The sequence below is a fragment of the Panulirus ornatus genome, chromosome 3 (genome assembly GCF_036320965.1).
Source record: "Panulirus ornatus isolate Po-2019 chromosome 3, ASM3632096v1, whole genome shotgun sequence".
In the NCBI taxonomy this organism is placed as follows: domain Eukaryota; kingdom Metazoa; phylum Arthropoda; class Malacostraca; order Decapoda; family Palinuridae; genus Panulirus; species Panulirus ornatus.
This window is the reverse complement of record NC_092226.1, coordinates 66,695,534-66,707,750: the sequence shown is the minus strand read 5'-3', so window position 1 is coordinate 66,707,750 and position 12,217 is coordinate 66,695,534. Positions and strand designations below refer to the sequence as shown.

The window sequence follows — 12,217 nt, the reverse complement described above, 5'->3', positions numbered from 1 at the left end:
GGCCCAACCCACCCACATACACATGTATATACATACACGTCCACACACGTAAATATACGTACCTATACATCTCAACGTGTACATATATATACACACACAGACATATACATATATATACACATGTACATAATACATACTGTCTGCCTTTATTCATTCTCATTGCCACCTTGCCACACCTGAAATAACAACCCTCTCCCCCCCTCATGTGTGCGAGTTAGCGCTAGGAAAAGACAGCAAAGGCCCCATTCGTTCACATTCAGTCTCTAGCTGTCATGTAATAATGCACCGAAACCACAGCTCCCTTTCCACATCCAGGCCCCACAGAACTTTCCATGGTTTACCCCTGACGCTTCACATGCCCTGGTTCAATCCATTGACAGCACGTCGACCCTGGTATACCACATCCTTCCAAATCACTCTATTCCTTGCATGCCTTTCACCCTCCTGCATGTTCAGGCCCCGATCACTCAAAATCTTTTTTACTCCATCTTTCCACCTCCAATTTGGTCTCCCACTTCTCCTCGTTCCCTCCACCTCCGACACATATATCCTCTTTGTCAATCTTTCCTCATTCATTCTTTCCATGTGACCAAACCATTTCAAAACACCCTCTTCTTCTCTCTCAACCACACTCTTTTTATTTCCACACATCTCTCTTACCCTATCATTACTTACTCGATCGAACCACCTCACACCGCATATTGTCCTCAAACATCTCATTTCCAGCACATCCACCCTCCTGCGCACAACTCTATCCATAGCCCATGCCTCGCAACCATAGAACATTGTTGGAACCACTCTTCCTTCAAACATACCCATTTTTGCTTTCCGAAATAATGTTCTCGACTTCCACACATTCTTCAAGGCTCCCAGAATTTTTGCCCCCTCCCCCACCCTATGATTCACTTCTGCTTCCATGGTTTCATCCGCTGCCTCATCCACTTCCAGATGTCTAAAACACTTCACTTCCTCTAGTTTTTCTCCATTCAAACATACCTCCCAATTGACTTGACTCTCAACCCTACTCAACCCTTTGGCAAAATGGAAGGAGCAGTAGATAGAAGTAGTTGGTGGGAACATTTAGGCTGGAGCATTAGGTAGAAACATTAGGTAGAGGTAGTAGGTAGGAGGATTAGACTGGAGAATTATGTAGAAGTAGTCAGTTGGAACAGTAGACAGGAACCTCTGCTAACACTGCATTAGAGTTGCTTGCTACCAGTGGTGTGTTAAAGATGAGACACTAAAGCTTACAAAGTGACACTGGAGCTCACTAGTTATGGAGACTCCCCTTTAAAGAGATCCAGGTGGGAAAAGGCATCAGAGATGTAGATAGATAGATAGCAATGACAGTATAAGTATACAGGTAAGCAGTCAAAGGGATTTGAAGTAGAGATGTATAAAAGATATGATGATACATGACAGCTAGAGACTGAGTGTGAATGAATGTGGCTTTTGTTGTCTTTTCGTAGAGCTACAGGCAGACAGTATGAATTATGTACTGTGTAGATATGTATATGTCTGTGTGTGTATATATATGTATACGTTGAGATGTATAGGTATGTTTATTTGCGTGTGTGGACGTGTATGTATATACATGTGTATGTTGGTGGGTTGGGCCATTCTTTTGTCTGTTTCCTTGCGCTACCTCGCTAATGCGAGAGACAGCGACAAAGCAAAATAAATAAATATGATAAAATATGATGATGAATATGAACGTGAACAATTCAAAATATTTAATCATTTCATTGACAGAGAGTTAGTATTCAGAAGTATTTGCAGTGGAGTTATTTTTGTTTTGGTTTCAGGAGCCAGCTGCAGCAGTTAATGGACAGAGATTACAAGAGCTGTTGATATCATCTACGCCTTCCGCTCTCTTTGCACTCATTGTAGGGCTTGTGAAAACCCGAACTGAGAAATCGGTTAACAGCAGTGGACATTTGGGCAGTTCTCAAATAAGCAGTAGTGGAAGGAGTTCATTCAATCAAGGTTAGAAGTATTTATAGCAATCATTCTTTACTAATATATTAATCATGGCATAGCTAAGCATCTTCCTTATACAAACACTGGTGTTTCCCAAGATGCTTCATTTGCTGCACCCAGTACCTTAGACCCCTTTTACATTTTGTGACTCACTTCAACTTCCATGGTTCTTTTCACTGCCAGAGCTGCTCCAAGGCACTTATAGTATTCAATTTTCTCTAGATCCTCCATATTTAAACTCACACTCGCGCTCAAGTGTCTCACACTGCTTCTGCACTTTGTTAACTTACTTTTGGTTTCATATAATTTCAACTTTCATCTTTTATACTGTTAATAAAACTTAGTCAACACCTTCAGGAGTTTTTCTCTAGTCTACATATCCTAGTTGCTAAAAGTAGCACAACCTTGGGCTACAGACTTTGGTAACACTAAGAACTATTTCATAGACATTGGTACTAGGATAATTATAAACAAAACAACTAAATGAATCAGGCATCTCCTTCAGCCCTGTCATGTACTGTCTCCATACATAAATACCACATGCAAAGCACTTTTTCCAAGTATCTAGCACACATTCTGTAGTCATGCACCTGGTTCCCATAATCTTAACCTCTCTTGAAAATCACATTGTACCTCCCCAGTCAGCTGCTCTATGCATAACACACCCATCTCAGTCACCATTCTCCCATACACCTTGCCAAGAATACTTAACAGACACATAACTCTAGGATTTGAACATTACTTTTTGTTCCGTTTGTTTTTATACAAGAGTACTGTACATGCATTCTGCCAGTTCTGAGGCACTTCACCTTGGTTCATACACATTTTGAATATTTGACTGTCAGCAGTACAGTTACCCCTATTTTTGAGAAACTCACCTGCAGTCATCAACATTTATGATGCTTTGCCATATTTCATCTTGCACAAGGCTTTTACTACCACCTCTCCTTTTGCTTTTCACCATAACATTTACCATTGTTCCTCTCGCTTTGCATACCATCTTGTCAGAAACATATCTTTCAAAATTCATCCTTCTTCTATTTTTCACATCTTTCTTAGGACTTCTGTATCTCCTCTCCTCAACAGTGCCCAGTTATTCTGTTCTACTACTCAGACTTTTCTCATTCATTTAGAACATTTCCTACTCTCTCTAAAGTTTGTTGATGTTCTCTTTAGCATTTATTTTCTCCCCTTTTCAGCTGTTTTGCCTTTCTTCTGACTTTTCACTGCTTTCCTTAGCACTCTTTCCAAGCAACTACACCTTTCCTGTTGATACCATCAGTACATGTCCCTTTTCTGTTTCCTTATTCCACTGTTAACATCTTTTTTCTTATACCCATATCCCTTTTGTATGCCACATATTTCACCTGCACTCGTAAGCTTTTGCTCCCATGATATCTGCCATACCTCATTCTCATACAAATTCTCTCAGTGTACAGTCATTTATCTTTCCACATCTGGTATCTGTGCACACATGCCACTACTCCAAGCTTGTTCACTTTCACCTCATCTTTTACATGTATGTCATTCCCAATTTTCCTGAACCCAGCCATCAACTTTCACACCTGCCTTCCAAGAAGTAATCAGTCATTCCACCTGATGTGCCTTTCCAGCATTATCTTATTTTATACCTGTCTATTAGCACATAATCCATATTTTATACCTGTCTATTAGAACATAATCCATTATTTCTTCTGGAACCTCAACCTCACTCACTCATGTATATTTTTTTTTCTTCATACATGTTTGCCATATCTCACTTCATTGAGGCAGGGTCTCATTCTCTCTCATCCACTGTAACTGTCATGTATAATGCATTGAAACTAGAACCTCCTTTCTTCAAACAGGCCCCATAAACCTTTCGATGGATTTTCCTGACTGCTTCACATGCCTTAGATCAGCCCATTGGCAGCGCATCATCTCACGTATACCACATCACCCCAGTTCACTTTATCCTCTGCTTGCCTCATACCTACTTGCATTGATAGACCCTGAACTTTCACAGTATCTTTCACACTATGCCTCCACCTTTTGTTCTCACCTTTTTCCATTCTGTACTCAGTCTCTCCTGGTACTTCCTCACACAAGTCTCCTTCCCAAGCTCACTTACTCTCACCACCCTCTTCACCCCAACATTCACTCTTCTTTTCTGAAAACCCATACAAATCTTCACCTTAGCCTCCACAAGATAATGATCAGACATCCCTCCAGTTGCACCTCTCAGCACATTAACATCCAAAAGTCTCTCTTTCGCGCCGCCTGTCAATTAACACGTAATCCAATAACGCTCTCTGGCCATCTCTCCTACTTACGTACGTATACTTATGTATATCTCGCTTTTTAAACCAGGTATTCCCAATCACCAGTCCTTTTTCAGCACATAAATCTACAAGCTCTTCACCATTTCCATTTACAACACTGAACACCCCATGTATACCAGTTATTCCCTCAACTACCTCATTACTCACCTTTGCATTCAAATCACCCATCACTATAACCCGGTCTCGTTCATCAAAACCACTAACACACTCATTCAGCTGCTCCCAAAACACTTGCCTCTCATGATCTTTCTTCTCATGCCCAGGTGCGAATGGACCAATAATCGCCCATCTCTCTCCATCAACTTTCAGTTTTACCCATATTAATCGAGAATTTACTTTCTTACATTCTATCACATACTCCCTCAACTCCTGTTTCAGGAGTACTGCTACTCCTTCCCTTGCTCTTGTCCTCTCACTAACCCCTGACTTTACTCCCAAGACATTCCCAAACCACTTCTCCCCTTTACCCTTGAGCTTCGTTTCACTCAGAGCCAAAACATCCAGGTTCCTTTCCTCAAACACCAAGTATATCTAAATTAATATTATATACTTGTTTTATAAGTTTTATTATAATAGTAGTCTACTTTGAATTAGAGAAGTCCCATGATACTGCTTGGAGATATGGTTTCATTAGGGATTTACTCAAAATAGGGGGGGGTGCTTTTTTCATGTGTGGTGGGATGGCGACGGGAATGGATGAAGGCAGCAAGTATGAATAAGTATGTACGTCTGTATATAGGTATATGTCTGTCTGTTTTATTTTTTTCATTACACTTGGTTGCTGTCTCCCACATTAGCAAGGTAGCGCAAGGAAACACGAAAGAATGGCCCAATCCACCCACATACACATGTATATACATACACGTCCACACGCACACATATACATACCTATACATCTCAATGTATATATATGAATACACACACAGACATATACATATATACACATGTACATAATTCATACTGTCTGCCCTTATTCATTCCCATTGCCACCCTGCCACACATGAAATGAAAAACCCCCTCCCCCACATGTGCGCGAGGTAGCGCTAGGAAAAGACAACAAAGGCCACATTCGTTCACTCAGTCTCTAGCTGTCATGTATAATGCACTGAAACCACAGTTCCCTTTCCACATCCAGGCCCCACAGAACTTTCCATGGCTTACCCCAAATGCTTCACATGCCCTGGTTCAATCCATTGACAGCACGTCGACCCCGGTATACCACATCATTCCAGTTCACTCTATTCCTTGCACCTCTTTCACCCTCCTGCATGTTCAGGCCCTGATCACTCAAAATCTTTTTACTCCATCTTTCCACCTCCAATTTGGTCTCCCACTTCTCGTTCCCTCCACCACTGACACATATATCCTCTTTGTCAATCTTTCCTCACTCATTCTCTCCATGTGACCAAACCATTTCAAAACACCCTCTTCTGCTCTCTCAACCACACTCTTTTTATTACCACACATCTCTCTTACCCCGTCATTACTTACTCAGTCAAACCACCTCACATCACATATTGTCCTCAAACATCTGATTTCCAGCACATCCATCCTCCTGCACACAACTCTATCTATAGCCCACGCCTCGCAACCATATAACATTGTTGGAACCACTATTCCTTCAAATTTACCCACTTTTGCATTCCAAGATCATGTCTATGTATATGTATAAATATGTTGAAATGTATAGGTATGTATATGTAAGTGTGTGAGCATTTATGTATATACATGTGTATATAGGTAGGTTGGGCCATTCTTTCATCTGTTTCCTTGTACTACCTTGTTAATGCGGGAGACAGCTACTAAGTATAATCGGAAAAAATAAAAAAATGGTATTGGAAGTAGACATAATGTTTATTAAGTAATTTTTGAAAGGGTGCTCCAGGATCTTGGGCCCATCAGGTGGCCTGGGTCTGAGCTCTTTTTTCAGATATTGAAACCTTTTAAAAAGAAAAAAAAGTCCTCACTTTCTTGTACCTTCCTGCCAAAGGAGTACCTTTTATCTTTTGTGGAGCTCCTACAGTGCTATGGAAGCTGGGGATGTCCCTCAAGCAGAACCAAAGGTCATCAAGTGTATTAGTGTGAGTGTGTCTATATGGGATGAGTGTAGAGCAAGTGAGCACTAGGTGTCCAGTGTCTTCATTGTGGTAGTTGCATTGCAGGTATGAATGGTCTTCATGTTATATGATGCTTTGTGAAAAGAGAGACCCTAGAAATTTTGCTAGCCCACCTTCCTCCCTTTGTTGTTGTCGCATTTATTATTGGGATGTTAAACTATCCATTTTTGTTGATTTGGCTTTCATCTGTTGTACATCATATATTGTAGTTTTAAAGATGTTATGCAAGCTACTGATGGTGTGATTTCCAAGTGGTCAGATATCTTAGATTTTGATTTCTCAGATCAAAAGGCTATAGCTGTGCATTTAACAAGATTAAATAAGAGATCAAAAGGCATTTACAATCCACATGAAAATGAGGCATAATTTTTGATAGAAGATTGGTATGGGTCCCTCATATTAAAAAGATATTAAAGTCTGGCTTTCCCCTTTCAGAAGGTATCTCCATTTTGAGAAAATTCTTTGTTGCCTTGGGATTGGTTATACAGTAACCCATGGTCTCTTAACCCCTTAACTCATCAATTAGGTTTCCTTTCCAACCCCATGATTCTGCATTCTTCATTTTGTGTAAAAATCTTTTTAACCTTACTTTTCAGTAATAGTCATAAAACATTGAAAAAAAATCTCAATAGAAGTGTATTTCTCCCTTTATTGTCTCTCTGATAATGTGTCAAAGTTTTGTAGATTTGGTGTCAACACGCTAATAAGTGCATAGGTTAAGGCCTGAGTGTCAGGTGAGTTGTCACTACACACTTTATCATTTATTTTACCTGAGCAGAAAAATTTATTACTGATTGATATGATGTTTATCTTAGTAAATGTTTTCTTATTATAATCGGTGTTATTCACCTATAGATTTTCATAGGAGCAAGATTATGAAGGTTTCTGAAAGTATCATCTGCACTGGTCAGATGCATTATTGTAAGGGTCAGGCAGATACTGGTATCACAGTGCTTTTACTTGTGATAGAAAGACCTGCCTTATCTTAGATAACTTTCAATACTGGAAGAGTCATTGTCCATAGAATCATTCTCTGTTTGATCCAAAGACAGATCTTTATTGTTAAGTAATTCTGGAATATCATCAGTAGGTTCTCTAAATTTAGCTAAAAGCCACTCATTTTCCTTTTAAGAATCTTCAGAATTTGCTTTTATTAGCCTGGCTGAAAGTTGACTGACTATGGGGAGAAATGATGAGGAATGATGGAAGAGAAGAGCAAAAGGCTTTGATAAACTATTTGGTAGCGGTTGAAAGATTGAGAAAGTCTGTGCTGGATGTTTGAGCGCATAGGATTCTTTGGGAACTTGACCTGACCTCAACCACCCATTTGATGTGGTCAACACACCGACCTCTATTGTGCCTCAAAAAAATTTATCCCCTGCATTTGTAAGGCAATATGATTTGTGATTCGCACAGCTAAGAGTTCTGTACCTTTATTGGTATGGTGAATGCTGTCTCTGCTGTATAATCCCTTGTCTCCAATGAAGTCGAGCCATGGGTCTACAAATCCAGTGTTAGTGTATATGCACAGGCACTTCAGTGTCTCTTACACTTAGCACTCTACTTAGGGTTTAGTTACTTACATTATGTTCCAGGGGAGCACCAACTATAACATTGTTACCCGATCTATCTTTTGGCGTGCCAATCAGTTTGTTATATTCTTCTGTGATAATTTCTGAATTTGAATTCTTATGGTAAACATCATTGTTCCCAACATTCACCACTAAACATTACTTTTATTTGGTAATTTAAAGTCCTTAACCTTTTTTTTAATGTGGGAAATTCAGGCTCCAGGGTAGACATGGATTTTTCTCTTAGCTCTTGAATTCCTCACCATGTGTTTACCCAGATTCTTGACCAGTGAATCTCTTACATCCATGGAACAGTCATCGTCAGTCTTTTCTAGCAAGTCCCTGAGCACTGCTAATCGATTGCTAATAAGTTGGGCTAATGGGGTTGAGAGGGGGTAGGAGTTGTCCCATAAGGAACAAGGAGGGGAAGTGCCGGATAGGTGGTTGAGATGAGGCTAAGGAGGAGCTGTGGGGGCATAGGCTGTTTGGAGAGGGTACCAGCAGAGGATGAGTTGGGACAGGCAGCTAGCACTTAGCAGGTGTTGAAGAGGAGGTTGTGTGGGAAGGGTATGAGTGATGAAGGGGTGAACCAGGATGGCAGGTGGATTTAGGTGTTTGAATGTAGATAATAAAGGTGCAGTTATCGTGTGCCATTTTCAAACACTGCAACTCGTCCTTGAGTATTAAATTTCCATAGTCAAGGCTTTGAGCACTGCCTTAATTTCACTTAGATTACTTTGTTTAAAGTTTTCTTCCAGATTACTATGGTTTGTGCAGAACAAACTCATAGTATGCTCTGTTCAGTCTATTTAAGATTTTCTTCCAGATTACTATGGTTTAAACAGATCAGACAATCTTTGGTGTAGATCAGGTGTTTGCTTTGAAGAATGTGTGTGAGAAATACTTAGAAAAACAGATGGATTTGTATGTAGCATTTATGGATCTGGAGAAATGTTTAAAGTTTACAGGACACCACCCCAGAGAGAGAGAGAGAGAGAGAGAGATTTTCATTCTTTAAACTATCCTCTTTTAGATGCTGTATTTAGCTAAGTTATGGTGAACATTTCTGTAAGGAATGGTGAATACTTTGTAAGGGTATTTTAGCTTTACATTGTACACTCTGGCTACCTTGATTTGATAGAGAGCTTAGTAGAAATCCTTCAAGCATCTTTTGACATAGTGCAAAGATTAGTTTTGCTCATGTTTTTCATGTAACCTGTAATTTATAGTCAGTACTTGGACATCCATCATTTTCTGGAGTACATTTGAATTGGTTTGTAGTTTGCTCATTTTAATAAACACTCCCAACATTTTCAGGTGCTGCATCTGACAGTTTTGATATGGATTTTGATGACCCTGATGCAGGATCCTTAATGGAAGATATAGATGAGTTTCAGCAGTTTGAAGATGATATTGATGACTCATCAGGAGATGGTAATATATATCTAGATTTACTCTGAAACATTTTTAAACCTAATAAAACATTTTTAGATATAATGGTAAATCAGCATATAATTCTCACTGAAAATTTTGGTTGATTGGTTTTGGATATCAAGTGAAAATTTTAGTTATTTGGTGTTTAGATATTAATTTATGTAATGTTTCATAAAATTGCATGTTTCAGATATTTTATTTTTGAATGAAACAGGATTTGATTTTTGTGGTTGTTATTTTGTCATCTGCATCAGTAATCTATTTTGTTCTTGGGCAATATTTTGGTGTACTGAAATAGTTTTTGGTTAGTTAGTACCTTTCATTTGATTGTTTTATGTTTTGCTGGATGTTTTTGATGTTGGTTTTATCGTGTGTAATAAGTCATATTTATCATGTGTAATATTAAGTTACCATGGTTTACTGTTGTGTACCCCTTATTTCATTTGCTTATTCTAGAGTATGCAGTAGATGTGTTACAGTTCATGAAGTTGAATCATCATAGTGTTTGGTGGAGCTTTTAGTATCTGATATGTTGTAAAATGACATTGATGACTCTCAGCCTTAGGTTGTGGTAGCTTGCTACATGGTACTTTTTAAGTTGTATTATGAGTTGTACATTTAGTAGTGATTTTTTTACTTTTTGTATGTTACATTGGACTGGTACCATAGATTAGATATTTTGGTTCATGATGTGGAGCTATTTGGATATATTTTTCTTGTCTTGAACTGTTACTCTACTTGTTATTTAGCCTTTACAGTGTAATTTTGTATTATTTTGATGTATATTTGTTCATTACAATTTAAAGAATTGAGCTTTCAGTATGTAGTTTTGGCCTTTTTATCTTATGTAAGTCAAAACACTCAGCATTAGGCTGCAGTCAGATTTGGAATTTGATTTTTTAAATGTGGAGTTTTTCCTCTATTTCTACATAGGTACTTGTGACTCCGAAGAGCCTTTAACATTTAATTCTGGCAGCCAAATAAGTTATTTACATAGAATTCTGCATTGATAACCTTAAACCATTTCAGATGTAATACTTCTACAAGATTTAAGAGTACCACACTTGGTGGAAATAACTAGGAAAGAGCATTGTAGCTGAAAATCTCACTAGAAGTAGCTCATGTGAGCAAAAGTGCAAAAGGGAATTTTTTCTTATTTATCAGATAGTAGAACTAACAGGAAAATTAAATATAGGCTTGGCTTGGTTCTCACATCATGTGCCGTCAGCATTTCCTATGGTCGCTACGCTGTTCACAATGCATTAAGACAATGCGTCCCACCATGAAGATGAATTTTGTTTCAATAGTAAGTTTATGAAATGGGAAGAAGTAAACTATGAGCTGTCAAGAGTACAGTGTGTATCACAATAGAAGGGCAAAACATCAGGAGAATGTGTGAAATGGTTGCCTGCAGAAGCAAAGGTTTTACCTCTCTCATCCTGCGCTATGTGGTATGGCACATTTTGAATCAGCCGCCATTAGTTTGTGGATGTGCCATCAGAGTGGTGCTGTTAGCAGCTACAGTCTGTTGGAACTGCAGCTAAGCTAATTAACAGTCCTCTTAATTTCCTTTTTTTATATACATGTTCGCCATTTCCCACATTAGCAAGGTAGTGTTAAGAACAGAAGACTGAGCCTTAGAGGAAATATCCTCAGTTGATCCCCCCCCTTTTTTTTTTTTTTTTTTTTCTAAACACGTGAGAAGTATTCTTTCTCCTGAAAATGAAAGTCAGAAAGGTTTAAAGGTTTGAAAAACTTTGAAAGTTGCCAGGAGTACAGAATTAGACAGTGCACTTGTAAAGTGGTTTAATCTCTGATGTAATGAAGGTGTAAGCATTTCTAGGGAGATGCTTATTGGGCAGGCCAAAGTTTTTCAGAGAGAGCTAAAGCTAGACTATGACTGAATATTCACAAGGATGGTTACACACATTAAAGTGGAGACATGGAATTTCAGCATATGTGTGCAAAGAAAATCATAGTGCTGACATGGAGGCTTGCGGTGTAAAGTCATATAAAAAGAATCTATAAAAACTCCAGTTATCAACTAAACAGCCAACAGCAAAATGTTCAGGGCAAAAGTGAGTGTATGAGTCAGCTGTCTGTCTGGGACTGATGCACTGTGGGCTGGTTGCCCTGATGATGACAGTAAACTACAATAGTAACGAGTTGACCAAAGCCAACTGTCAATGTGTAGTCGTTCATTACATTAACTACTTGTCATAAAACTGCAACAAAGTTTGTGGATGAATTTGTACAGTTAATGTCAGCAGAAAAATTAATCACAGAACAAATTTATAGCATTAACAAATCTGCCCTGTATAAGCATTGTATGCCAATAAAAAACCCTAGGACAAGATATTAAGAAGTTTCCATCTGGGGATACTTCTGATGTAAGCTGATGTAGCAATAAAAACCTTGTTTGAAAGATTTGATAGTTATATTATTTCCTGTTTTAAGCTTTGTTCTACCTTTGATAACACAGCAGTATGTATGTGGAATGAGCTGGTGAGACTAGGGGTCAGGAGTATGTTTACGTGAGGGATTCTCATAGGGGGTCAATTTCTGTTTTCTGGCATTTTCTGTGGTCTGGCAATGGCCAGGTCCCAAAGTTGCTGAATTAAAGAGGTTCACCCTGTACTCCAGGAATACAATAGACATATACCAGTGTGCAAAAGGTCCAGACTGGAATAAGGACACTCTTAATAAGTATTTGAAATGAGTTGCCGGATCCAGTGAAATAGTCTTGGCTGATGCGGAAAGTGGCGATGAAGTATGATAATTAGATGAATTAAAC

At 38.7% G+C, this 12,217-nt stretch overlaps 1 protein-coding gene across 1 annotated transcript in view; it reads left to right on the top strand.

The window, feature by feature from the left end:
* The window catches only part of tefu (Serine/threonine-protein kinase tefu), a 307,455-nt gene that overhangs the window by 96,936 nt on the left and 198,302 nt on the right, over window positions 1-12,217 (top strand). Inside the window, exons 20-21 of the mRNA XM_071688722.1 lie at window positions 1,806-1,986; window positions 9,307-9,423. Of these exons, the coding sequence (XP_071544823.1) occupies window positions 1,806-1,986; window positions 9,307-9,423 (298 nt within the window). The remainder of the gene's footprint in view (window positions 1-1,805; window positions 1,987-9,306; window positions 9,424-12,217) is intronic.